The following is a 13,886-nucleotide window of genomic DNA, read 5'->3' as shown; positions in this document are numbered from 1 at the left end:
CTTCTTCCTTTCCCTACCCTTCTGAGCCACAGGACCAGACTCTGTCCATCCCCACCAACAGTACTCAAACAGGAGTACTTATTGTTAAGGGGGACAGCCACAGGGCTACTCTCTAGAGTATCTGCCTCTTGTCCTTCTCTCTTCTGTTACCCGTTTATCTGTCTCGTGAGGCGCTGGTGTGACTACTTACCTATAACTCCTCTCTATCACCTCCTCACTTTCCCTGACCAGACGAAAGTCATCGAGCTGCAGCTCCAGTTCCCTAACCCAGTCCCTAGGGAGCTGCAACTCGACGCACTTGGCATAGATGTGGTCTTCTGAGAGGCTGGGAGTTTCCTGGACTTCCCACATCCGACACCCAGTACAGATCACCAGCCTCACAGACATACTTCCTGTTTCTATTCTTCAGATAACCTATCTGGTCTCGACCCGTTATCACCGAAGCCCCGTTGAACCAAAGCCCTCCTACTGTCTCCCTCTACTCCGTCGCCAGCTCCTCTGCGTCCCGCTCTGTAAAGCTGTCTCCTTTTAAGCTTCGCGCCTGTCTAACTCGCTCATATCCATGCACTTACGCAGTCGTCCCTTGATCAAACCGCTGAAGAAAAAAGTCTTGTGACAGTACTCCTTGCAAATGTGCTCAATGGCAGTGAGGGCTTTGCCCATGATGCACAGGGGTAGATTGGGAACTGATGGTAACATAGGAGTCAGGGGATCAACTCAAACCCCAGCACAGTGCGATCCCATATTGCCATGTGAGACAGAAGCAGAGATGATGGATGTCACAGACACACACGTATAAAAACAAACTGAAGAAACTTTGGCACTAATGGGGAGTGATCACTTCACGAACAGAAGGTCACTCACCGTGGGATATCGTCTTCTCCCATCAACCCTTTAGGCACAGGCGAGTAACGGCGTGGAGAGGAGGGGGTGAGGGTCTGCGAGTAGTCTGTGCCCAGGTAGTTTGAGTGTCCAAGCTCGGTGTCCAGGGGCTGGGAGTAGGCTTGAGCACAGGGAGAGACTGTTAGAGAAGGTGTGTGGGGAGAGGAAACAGGAACAGCTACAGCACAAGATGAGTGCAAATCACCCCAGCCCCAACCTCCATCTCTCATCACATATGTCTCTCCTCACACCGTCCCGTCTCACATTTCTGGGGTCAGACACAGAGTGAAACTCCCTCCACATGGTCCCATCACACACACTCCTGGGGTCAGACACAGAGTGAAGCTCCCTCTACACCAATTCATCACACACTCCTGGTGTCAGACACAGAGTGAAGCTCCCTCTACACCAATTCATCACACACTCCTGGGGTCAGACACAGAGTGAAGTTCTATGAATGTGTCTGACCCTGGGAGCGTGCTATACGACCCATTGTCCTATGAGACACTACAGTATCCATGGTATTGTTGGTGTCTGGTCAATCATCTATTTGAGCTTGTGTATCTGGATGACTGGAGGACTACAGGAAGTGACTGTGACCAGCCAGGCAGTGTAAGGACATTCCCCCATCTTCACTTACAGGTTGTGATATCAGGAGGAGCATAGGTGTCATTGATGTAGAGACTGGTGGGTTTGGCGATCTTGAGGTACACAATGTCTGACGTGTTCTTCAAGGCGGCCACTGCATCTTCATGCATCACATCCTCCAACCCCACATTGTTTACCTGAAGCACAAATAAATCAGAAAAGTTGAGGTGTGGGAAAGCATTCCAATGGATCTCTAAAGATTCCAGCACACCCGCAGAGACCTGGAGTACTTCCTTGAATGTTGTTTTGAACTTTACGCAACATTTAACAAACTCATTGTTCATTCTCTGTAAACAGTTGTTGGTCTCACTGCAGTTCAGGCCTAGGATCATTGGGGGCTCCATCCACACGTATTTACATTCCTACTGTTAATGTTCGGAAGTTACAGAAGTGGGAAGAACTGTAAGTTCAAGAGCTGCAAAATAATGTTGCGGCTCTTTAAAACCCCGTTTAGTCCACACTTGGGATATTGGGCATGTCATATGAGAATAGGTTGAGCGAGCTAGAGCTTTTCTCTTTGGGGTGAAGGAAGATAAAGTGATATGGGTGTTGATAGAAAACATAGATCAAATGGACAGCCAGAGACTTTTCCCCCAGAATAGATACTAGGGGGCATAATTTTAAGGTGATTGGTGAAAAGTGTATAGGGGATGTCAGAGGTAGGGATTTTCACCCCCCACCCCCAGAGTGGTGGGTGCATGAAACGCACTGTTGGGGTGGAGGGAGAAGCTGATACATTAGGGACATTTAAGAGACTCTTAGATAGGCACATGGATGAAAGTAAAATGGAGGGCTATGTAGGAGGGAAGGAGGAGACTAATCTTGGAGTAGGTTAAAAGGTCAACACAACATCGTGGACCTTTGAGCTGTACTGTTCTATGGTCTAACTTTAAAACTCTCCACAAATTCCGCCTGACCTGACCTGCACTTTTGGGTTCTTATTTTAGATATTCAGCATCTGCAGTTCTTTCCCTTTACAGTTAGAAGAGGACTAGTTTGAAAGGGACAGAACAAAGGAAAGGTGAGGACCAGAGAGTGATGGTCCTAGAAGGGAGGCAACAGTAATGGGAAAAATAAATGGGAACTGCACCATTGTTGCTGACTGGATGCTGGAAATCCAATAAAAAAAAGCCTATCTGAATTGTTGAGTTCATTGTCAAGCCTACGAAATCCTTTGTTGACTCTCTGTACCTCCACTGCCCAGAGTGCTCACTTGTACTGGGACCCTGTTCCCTCATCACCATGTCCCAGCACTCCTTTCATACCGGCCAACCCACTCTGGGTTCCAGTGAGTGGTATGGTTTTAAAACTCTCATCTTTCTACTGGAAGGATTTAAAAATTTAAATTTAAAGATCATCCCTTTAGGAAAAGAAATGAAGAGGAATTGCTTTAGCCAGACGGTGATGAATCTGTGGAATTCATTGCCACAGGTGGCCAAGTTTTTGATTAGTAAGGATATAAAAGGTTTATAGGGTCAAGTCAGGAGAATGCGGTTGAGAGGAATAATAAAGCAGCCATGATGGAATGGAGGAGAAAACTTGATAGGCAGAATATCTAATTCTGCTTCTTATAGAACATTACAGCACAGGCCCTTTGGCCTACTAACTTTCTAACTATGCTAAGATGAACCTAACTCTTCCTCTCTACATAGCTCTTAATTTCTCTATCATCCATGTGCCTATAGAAGTGTTTCTTAAATGTCCCTAATGTTCTGTCTGTTCCTCCATGCACCCACCATTCTCCGTAAAAGAAAACTTACCTCTGACATCCCCATTCTACCTCCCTCTAATCACCTTAAAATTATGTGCCCTTTCCATACTGGGAAACATCTCTGACTATTTCTCGGGCAGATGGTCCTGTGTTCAAACCCAGCCGGGTCCCAACCTGGGCAGCAGCAGTATCTGTGTGGAAGCAAGAAGGCCTGGCAATCTACTTGTGTATCTTGTCATAAAAACTCGACTTAGACCAGGACTCAACTGAACAACAACAGGGCCTGAGTTATAGGGAGAGGTTGGCCGGGCTATGTCTTTATTCAAGGGTTCAAGGTACATTTATTATCAAAGTATGTGTGCAGTATACAACCCTGAGATTTGTCTTCCCACAGACAGCCACGAAACAAAGAAACGTAGGAGAATGAGGGAGAACCTGCTAGAAATGACAAGTGAGGGCAAGATGGATGGGAACAGATTTTTTCCCCCAGGACAGCAGAGTCTACAACTAGGGGACTTAGCACAAGAGGGAAAGATTTAAAAGAGTTTTGAGAGGTAACTTGTTCACACAGTGGGTGGTGAGTATATGGAACGAGCTGCCAGAGGAAGTGGTTGAGGCAGGTTCATGGTATCATTTAAGACACACTTGGATAGATACATTGTGGGGTGGGGCTTGGAGGGATATGGGCCAAATGCAGATAGTTGGGACTAGGTGAGTAGACGCCGTGGTTGGCAAGGACTAGATGGGCTGAAGGGCCTGTTACTGTGCTGTATTGATCCGTGACTCTCATCCATCGAAACTCTAAAGAAGATTGGTGCAAACTGCTTGCTGATAACAATCTTATATCATCTAACTAGTGAGCCTTCTCTAAACTGTCCCCAATGCACAGGCTCTTCCTTAAATGGTACAAGTTGTTAGCCAGAAACCTTAACCATGTTTCTCTTTCCACAGATTCTTCCTGACCTGCTGAATATCTCCATCATGTTCTGGTTTTTAGTCCAAATGTGCGTGGTTAGACCAACAAATAGAACATAGAACACTACAACACAGTACAGACCCTTCAGCCCACAATGTTGTGCCGATCTTTTAACCTACTAAGATCAATCTAACTCTTTCCTCCAAGATAGCCCTCTATTTTTCTATCATCCATGTGCCTATATAAGACTTTCTTAAATGTCCCTTATGCATCTGCCTCTACTTGGCACGCACTCACCACACACTTATATATAGAGCACATAGAATAGTACAGCACAGTACAGGCCCTTCAGCCCACAATGTTGTGCCGACCCTCAAACCCTGCCTCCCATATAACCCCCCACCTTAGATTCCTCTATATACCTGTCTAGTAGTCTCTTAAACTTCACTAGTGTATCTGCCTCCACCACTGACTCAGGCAGTGCTTTCCACACACCAACCACTCTCTGAGTAAAAAACACTCTCTGGACACACAGTGTCCAAAAATCTACCTCTGACATCCCTCTCCTAAACTCTCCCTCAGTCGTCTTAAAATCATGCCCCCTCATATTAGCCATTTCCAAAAAAGTTTCTGCTTAACCATTTGATCTTTGCCTCTTATCATCTTGTACACCTCCATCAAGTCACCTTGTATTCTCCTTTGCTCCAAAGAGAAAAGCCCTAGCTTGCTCAACTGTGTATGCAGCATTCTGGTAAATGTCCTGTGCACCCTCTCCAAAGCCTCCATATCCTTCCCATATTACACACACACAGTGCTGGAGGCACTCAGCAGGTCAGGCAGCATCTATGGACAGGATGAAAGAGTTGATGTTTTGGGTTAAGACCCTTCATCAGGACTGAGATTGTCCTTCCTATAATGAGGCAAACAGAAATGTAACAAATCCTCCCTATGTTTACACCTCATTAAAGACTAACATTGCAGCTGTCTTCCCACTGACGTGTTGAATCTACACGATGATTTTGGTTAATGTAGGAGGATCTCCAGATTTCTCTGTACCGCTGTGTGACACATTGCACTTTATTATTGCTATTGAGCACAGTAGCTACAGTTTCCAATGTTAAATGGAGCACACTTTCTTTGATTCATCGTCAATGTTGGAAGAACACTGGGGGTCCCTGGAAGTTAAGACTGGGGACTGCGGGTAGAATAGTTTGCCGCACACAACACAAGACTCACTCACCGCCAGGATCTTGTCTCCTATCTGTAGACGGCCGTCCTTGTGCGCTGCACCACCCTCGATGATCTTTGTGACATATATGCTGTTGTCCCCTGGAATGTGTTGATTCCCGATCCCTCCAGCAATGCTGAATCCAAGCCCTGCAGTGTAAAACAGCACAGTGAGCTGGAATTGCCTGGACCACACTCAAAGGAATAGGATGTATGGGTACATAATGCGACACTCCCTCCCAAAATGAGACTGTCAGGATGCCATTGTTGATTAGGAGAGACCAACACTGCCATGGCTACTTTACATTTCACAGTCAAAACGCACTACAGCACAGAAACAAACCCGTTGGGCCATCAACTCTGCCAAATTTATACTGTCTAGTCCCATTAACCCACAGCTAGACTGTAGTTCTCCATACCCCTCCCATCCATGTACTTATCCAAGCTTCTCTTAAATATTGCAATCAAACTCAAATCCACCATGTCTGCTGGCAGTTCATTCCACACTCTTACCACCTCAGAGGTTCCCTCCAAGTTTCACCTTAACATTTTATCTTTCACCCCTAATCTATAACTTCTAGTTCTGGTCTCACCCAACCTCAGTGGAAAAAAGCCTGCTTGCTTTTACCCTATCTATACCTCCCATAATTTTGTATACCTCAATCAAATTTCCCTTCATTCTCCTACTCTCCAGGGAATAAAGTCCCAGCCTATTCAAACTTTCCAGGTCCTCAGTCCTGGCAAAATCCTTGCAAATTTTCTCTGTACTCTTTCCTGCAGGTGACCAAAATTGCCCACAATACTCCCAATTTGGCCTCACCATCATCTTATGCAACTCCAATGCCTGAACTCAATATTTTGATTTATGAAGGTCAATGTGCCTAAAACTCTCTATATGATCCTATGTACCAGCGATGCCACTTTTAGTGATATGGACATGTATTCCCAGAACCCTGTTCTACCACACTCCTCAGTGTCCTACTGCTCCTACCCTACCTACTCTGGTTTGTCCTACCAAAGTGCAACACCCCAAACTTGTCTGCATTAAATTCTATCTGCCATTTTTCCAGCTGGTCCAGATCCTGCTACAAGCTTTGCAAACTTTCCTTGTTGTCCACTACACCCCCAATCTTGGTGTTACCTGCAAATTTGCTGATCCAGTTAACCACATTATCACATTATCATCCAGACTGTTGATTTAGATGACAAACAACAAGGGACCAAAAGGCGAGTGACTGAAATGATCCCAGGACAGGTCAGGCTCCTCTTGGAAGGATGAAGGTGCACTTGGACAAAGAGCTAAAGAGCAGACGCATGATGCAGAAGACCACAGTAGGAACTAGGTAGTCCATGGAAAATCTGACGGGAAATTCCAGGGAAATTTCTCTCACTGAAAATCAGCAAGGACAGCCTGCAAACATTGCCATGCCTCTGGTGCCAATATGGCATGCCCACAACTCACTAACCTAACCTGTACATGTTTCGAATGTGGGAGGACACCAGAGCACCCAGAGGAAACCCTAGAGAGGTAGGAATGGAGATGGGATGTAACATGCAGTGGACCTTCAGAGGAGACACCAGGGTGGGGTCAAAGGAGGCAAGGAAGGTGGAAGGGAAGGGGGAGGTCTGACTCTGATCCTCCCTCTGCATCTCCTGACCTTCAGCATACACTGCAGTGATGTCATCACACTCTCCTGTGCCAAGACTAATGGCAAACAGGTCTTGTTCCAAGAAAGCCATTATCCCAAAACTGTTGCTGTGAATTACAATGACTGATTTCGCTCAGGAGCAGAAGGCACACTGGTCTTGGCAAAAACCGAGTAGAGATTCACCCAGAAATCAAAGCCAGAGAACTTTGGGGTGGCAAGGTAGCGTAACACAGCACTAGCAACCCAGTTTCAAATCTGCAGCTGTCTGCAAGAGTTTGAACGTTCTCCTCGTGACCGTGTGGATTTCCTCTGGGTGCTCTGGTTTTCTCCCATATTCCAAAGATGTACAAGTTAGTAGGTTTATAGATCACATTGGTGTAGTTGGGCGGGGTTGGTTCGTTGGGCTGGAAGGGCCTGTTATGATGTAGTTGTATAGTGTAATTGGATGTTGCAGAATTGTTATACTGTTAGATTCGAAGCAGCTGAGTCAGAGGGATGGAGATTGCGAGGGTGAAGGGAGGGAGGCGTTCAGTCATTGAGCCAGCCCCTCCCCCATCCTGGGTTGCTATTACCTTTGGGTCCTTTGATGAGTTTGATCTCCACGATCTTCTCAGCTGTCGGCTTCCTGCGCATGACGTAGAGCCGGACGATGGAGCCAGCGTCCTTCAGGGCTTCCACAGCTGTGCTATGGGTCACCTCCCGGACGTCCACATCATTCACAAACAGGATGCTATCATTCACCCTGCACAGCCAGAGAACAGAATTTGTCAGAATTTGATGGAACCAGCCATGGGGTGTATAACAACCTTCCCATCTGGGGGTATCAATGCTCCCACCCATGTTCAAACCCCCAAAGGGTGTTAACCCACCCATGGTTTGACACTCCCACCCGTATCAATGCTTCTTCCCAAAGGCTATTAAGGTTCAGACCCATGGGTGTTAACACTACCCTATACAATGTGTCGACACACACAGCCATGACAGAAGATGTTACCACGGTCATGCATAGGAATAGATATCACAGTGATCACTAAAGGGGAACAGATCCATTGTCACTACCCATAAGCGGAGGTTGGTGCACACACCCACCAACAACAAGTCCATATGCCAAGAGGTCAGGTACAGCGGAACTACGGTTTTCATCTAGGACAGATGCTGGGGCTGAGTGGCCTTCGACCTACCATGAGCCTGTCGCTCAGTGACTAGTTGCCCCACATTGGGAGAATCATTGGCACTCAGCTCCCAAACCGCAGCCAAGGCTCACTGGCAACTTTGCCACATCTCAGTCACCTCAAAAACAATCAAAATCTAACTCACCCTTACAAACAGACATCCAGAGATCTGAAGTCCCATCACCTGCTCATCTGTATTACTTTAGCAGGGACAATGATTAGGTCACAGAGTGAAGCACCCTCTAAATCGTCACATCACACACTCCTGGGGTCAGACACAGAGAGAGGCTCCGTCTACACCGTCCCATCGCACACTCCTGGATTCAGACACGGACAGAAGCTCCATTTACACCATCCCATCGCACACGCCTGGAGTCAGACACGGAGAGAAGCTCCATCTACAGCGTCCCATCACACACACACCAGAGGTCAGACATGGAGAAAAGCTCCCTCCACACTATCCCATCACATATGCCTGAGGTCAGACACAGAGTGATGGTCCATCTACACCGTCCCATCACACACTCCTAGGGTCAGACACAGAGTGATGGTCCATCTACACCGTCCCATCACACACTCCTAGGGTCAGACACAGAGAAAAGCTCCCTCCAAACTGTCCCATCACACACTCCTAGGGTCAGACATAGAGTGAAGCTTCTTCCACACTGTCCCATCACACACTCCTGGGGTCAGACATGGAGAGAAGCTCCCTCCACACAGTCACATCACACACTCCTGTGGTTAGACACGGAGAAACTCCCTCCACACTGTCCCATCACAGACTTCTGGGGTCAGACAGAGTGAAACTCTCTCCATACTGTCCCACCATACACCTCTGGGGTCAGATACAGACTATCACACACTCCTGGGGTCAGACAAAGAGTGTAGCTCTCTCTACACTGTCTCATCACACACTACTGCGGTTAAAGGTGGTGAGTTACCTGCACAGTTATGTTTATAAGACTGAATGACACTCTGTCACTATTAACTCCTGCTGTTGTTCGCACTATTGCATGGTACCAGAGCGAGGCAGAGACTCCCCTCCCCCATATACCTGAGTCTGCCATCTTGAGCTGCTGCCCCACCAGGGATTATTTTGGTGATGAAGATACTGGGGTCGTCTCCAATGTGTGGGTTGTCCGTGCCTCCTGCAATGCTGAATCCAAGACCAGAGTTCCCCTGGGAAAGGACACAAAACAGCGGTGAAGAAGTAATTGGGTAGAGGGGGAGTGAGGTCGATGGCAGGGGTTTTGAGCTCCCTCTTGTGGAACCAGTGTCTGTCTGTGGGACAGGTTGCATGTGGGAGGGTGGGTTTGATATTGGGAGCCAGATGTGAGATAGTTTGTGAGTGAGTGGGGGAGAGGGAGAGAGGGTCTGGTAATTGGCTGAGGATAGGAATGTATGTGGGAGGGTACAATGGAGATGCTGACATTGGAGAGTCTGAGAGTGTGTGTTCTGAGGGAGGTGAGGGGTGATGGAAGGAATGATGTTGGAGAGTGGGTTATGCTGAGGGTGGAACTGTCAGTGGGCAAACTGCAGTGCCTAAGCTACAGAAGTGGTAGCATAACGGTTAGTGTCATGCTTTACTGAGCCAGTGAACCAAGTTCAGTTCCTGCTGTCGGGAGATTATACGCTCTTCTCATGACAGTGTGGGTCTCCTCCGGGTGCCCCAGTTCCCTCCCATGTTCCAATGACATACGGATTTGGTTAATAAGTTGTAGGCTTGCTACGTTGGTGTCGGAAGCATGGTGATACTTGTGGGCTGCCCCTAGCAAATCTTCACTAATTTGATTTGATGCAAATGACACATTTTTACTATGCATCTCGATGTACTGTACATGTGACAAATAAAATTAATCTTTATATGTATCGAATGGCCATGGGGGCAGATCTGTCAGTGTTTCAGCAACGTCCATGTTCCGAACAAGGACACATCTCAATGAATGACTTACCCTCTCCAGCGTGATCTCCTCATATTCGATCTCTCCATCTGTACCATTGATCTGCAGCACAAAAGACATGACTTTATCCTCCTCACTCCAGATTCAAGAGATTAATTAAGCTTCTCGTGCAGTTGGTGTTCTGCTCTGATACCTCACAACCAGCCCCAACACAGACATGATCATCAGAGTGACCCACCTGACATGGGTCTCGATCCTGGCCCAGGTTGGCTGAACCAGCCCATTTCAACACAACCCCAGCAAACAGTGTGAAGGTGATTCACTTGGAACGTCAAATTTGAAGGCAGAATATAGCGTTAACGGCAGGATCCTTAGCAGCATAGAGAACAGAGGGATCTTGCGGTACATGTGCATAGATCCTTCAAAGATTGTAGGTAATTAAGATGTCTGGTGTGTTGGCCTCCATTATTCAAGGGATTAAGTTCAAGATTTGCAAGATAATGTTGCAACTCTATAAATCCCAGGTTAGACCACACTTGGAATATTGTGTTCAGTTGTGGTCACCTTATTTCAGGAAGGGTGTGGAAGCTTCAGAGAGGGTGAAGAGAAGATTTGCCAAGATGCTGCCTGAATTAGAGAGCATCTCTCATGATTGAACTAGGACTTTTCTCTTTGGAGTGAAGAAGAACAAGAAGTGACTTCTTAAGGCAGTAAAAAATGATAAGAGGCAATAGATAGAGCCAGAGACATTTTCCCATGGAGAAAATGGCCAATACAAGGGGCCATAGAAAACCTACAGCACAATACAGGCCCTTTGGCCCACAAAGCTGTGCTGAACATGTCCTTACCTGAGAAATCACCTAGGGTTACCCATGCCTCTCTGTTTTTCTAAGCTCCATGTACCTGTCCAGGAGTCTCTTAAAAGACCCTATCGTACCCACCTCCACCACTGTCGCCGACAGCCCATTCCACGCACTCACCACGCTACGTTAAAAAAAAACTTACCCCGGATATCTCCTCTGTACCTACTTCCAAGCACCTTAAACCTGTGCCCTCCCGCGCTAGCCCTTTCAGCCCTGGGAAAAAGCCTCTGACTATCCACACAATCAATGTCTCTCATCATCTTATACACCTCTATCTGGTCACCTCTCATCCTCCGTCGCTCCAAGGAAAAAAGGACAAGTTCACTCAAACTATTCTTGTAAGGCATGCTCCCCAATCCAGGCAACATCCTTGTAAATCTCCTCTGCACCCTTTCTATGGTTTCCACATCCTTCCTGTAGTGAGGCGACCAGAACTGAGCACAGTACTCCAAGTGGGGTCTGACCAGGGTCCTACATAGCTGCAACATTACCACTCGGCTCCTACACACAATCCCACGATTGATGAAGGCCAATGCATCGTATGTTTTCTTAACCACAGAGTCAATCAGCGCAGCAGCTTTGAGTGTCCGAAGGACTCGGACTCCAAGATCCCTCTGATCCTCCACACTGCCAAGAGTCTTACCATTAACACTATATTCTGCCATCATACTTGACCTACCAAGATGAACCACCTCACACTTATCTGGGTTGAACTCCATCTGCCACTTCTCAGCCCAGTTTTGCATCCTATCAATGTCCCGCTGTAACCTCTGACAGCCCTCCACACTATCCACAACACCTCCAACCTTTGTGTCATCAGCAAATCTACGATCCCATCCCTCCATTTTCTCATCCAGGTCATTTATAAAAATCACAAAGAGTAGGGTTCCCAGAACAGATCCCTGAGGTACACCACTGGTGACCAACCTCCATGCAGAATATGACCCGTCTACAACCACTCTTTGCCTTCTGTGAGCAAGCCAATACTGATTCCACAAAGCAATGTCTCCTTGGATCCCATGCCTCCTTACTTTCTCAATAAGTCTTGTGTGGGGTACCTTATCAAATGCTTTTCTGAAATCCATATACACTGCACCTCGAGAAAGTCTGCAGATGCTGGAAATTCAAGCAAAACACACAAAATGCAGGTGGATGCAGCAGGCCAGGCAGCATCTACAGGAAGAAGTACAGTCGACGTTTTAGGCGGAGACCCTTCGTCAGGTCAGCTCTGAGGGCGACACTCTCCGCCATGAGGAGGTACCTGGCATCCCTATCCCAGTCCCTTCCACACCTCCAGGACACTTTCTTCGCCGTTTGTAATGGACCTGCCCGTTATTTCATTCTCCGTCGGATCCATGCGTGCAATCGCTGTTTCTTTGACTTTGTCATGTTAGGCAAGGATCGCAAGATCCTCCATCTGCAGACCCCAGAGCCTGCTGGCTCCGACGCTAGCAGGCATGAGCTTCGGATCGCGGCCCCCGCTGTCGATCTCAGTGGCTCTACCAACCCAGGACATATTCAAAACCCGGACTCCAGCACCATCAATGGGGGTTCCAACAACCATGGACACCTTCAAAGCCATTGCACAACCTCCAACTGCGACTCCAGCCTTGAACTCTAGGCCGGGTCTTCACGTCCTGCTATTGTGACTCCCGGCTCCCCTTCCCCCACCACCACCCTGCAATTCCGTCTCCCTCAGACCCCATCGTCAGCTCCTGGACCCTCAGAGGTTCCACCTTCCTCTCACCCCAACCCTCCCCTCTCCACTGACACTACCAGCCTCCCTCCCCCCTCTGATCCCAGCTCTCATCCATGCCGGGTCTTTATCATCCCCTCCATCCTTCAACTGTCTGAGGCAGAACGCTCTGTCCTCAAAAAGGGCCTTACCTTTGTCCCCCTTCGCCCACACCTCAGTGAGTTCCACGTGTGCCATGTTGCTGAACTCTTCTTCCGCCGGCTCTGTCTTCAAGCCTACTTCTTCGGCAAGGAGATGACCCCTGCTCCTGCCTTCAACCCTCCTCCTCTTCATGGACACCCCGCTCTGGCCTTCTGCCTGTGTCCTGATGAAGGGTCTCGGCCCGAAATGTCGACTGTACTTCTTCCTATAGATGCTGTCTGGCCTGTTGCGTTCCACCAGCATTTTGTGTGTGTTGCTACACTACACCTATTGCTCTACCTTCATCAATGTGTTTAAGTCACATCCTCAAGGAACTTGATCAGTCTCGTAAGGCACGACCTGCCTTTGACAAAGCCATACTGACTATTCTTAATCATATTATGCCTTTCCAAATGTTCATAAATCCTGCCTCTCAGTATCTTCTCCATCAACTTACCAACCACTGAAGTAAGACTCACTGGTCTATAATTTCCTGGGCTATCTCTACTCCCTTTCTTGAATAATGGAACAACATCCGCAACCCTCCAATCCTCCGGAACCTCTCCCGTCCCTATTGATGATGCAAAGGTCAACGCCAGAGGCTCAGCAATCTCCTCCCTCGCCTCCCACAGTAGTCTGGGTTACATCTCATCCAGTCCTGGTGACTTATTCAACTTGATTCTTTCCAAAAGCTCCTTCACATCTTCTTAATATCTACATGCTCAAGCTTTTCAGTCCACTGTAAGTCGTCCCTACAATTGCCAAGATCCTTTTCCGTAGTGAATACTGAAGCAAAGTAGTCATTAAGTACCTCTGCTATCTCCTCCAGTTCCATACACACTTTTCCAATTTTAAAGTGTTTGGAGGAAAGTAGAGGGAGTATGTCAGAGGCAAGTTTTCTTTTAAGTATAAACACAGAGAGTGGAGGGCACATGGAATACTCTGCAGGGGTGGTGGTAGCCCTCCATTCTTCTCTCATCCATGTTCCTACCTAGGAGTCTCTAAAATGCCCCTAATGTCTCTGCCTCCACCTGGCAGAGA

General features: G+C 47.6%; 1 protein-coding gene across 5 annotated transcripts in view; it reads right to left on the bottom strand.

The window, feature by feature from the left end:
- Positions 1-13,886, bottom strand: part of LOC134346880 (disks large homolog 4) — a 438,117-nt gene that overhangs the window by 40,131 nt on the left and 384,100 nt on the right. For all 5 annotated transcript variants that reach the window (XM_063048693.1, XM_063048692.1, XM_063048690.1 and 2 more), the window contains 6 exons: positions 10,158-10,208; positions 9,260-9,384; positions 7,606-7,775; positions 5,398-5,534; positions 1,523-1,667; positions 865-1,003 (listed from right to left, as the gene is read on the bottom strand). In XM_063048693.1, coding sequence (XP_062904763.1) covers positions 865-1,003; positions 1,523-1,667; positions 5,398-5,534; positions 7,606-7,775; positions 9,260-9,384; positions 10,158-10,208 — 767 coding nt within the window. The remainder of the gene's footprint in view (positions 1-864; positions 1,004-1,522; positions 1,668-5,397; positions 5,535-7,605; positions 7,776-9,259; positions 9,385-10,157; positions 10,209-13,886) is intronic.

Source organism: Mobula hypostoma, chromosome 5 (genome assembly GCF_963921235.1).
Source record: "Mobula hypostoma chromosome 5, sMobHyp1.1, whole genome shotgun sequence".
In the NCBI taxonomy this organism is placed as follows: Eukaryota; Metazoa; Chordata; class Chondrichthyes; order Myliobatiformes; family Myliobatidae; genus Mobula; species Mobula hypostoma.
Note: the sequence above shows the minus strand (reverse complement) of the source record. Positions and strands in the feature narration are given on the sequence as shown.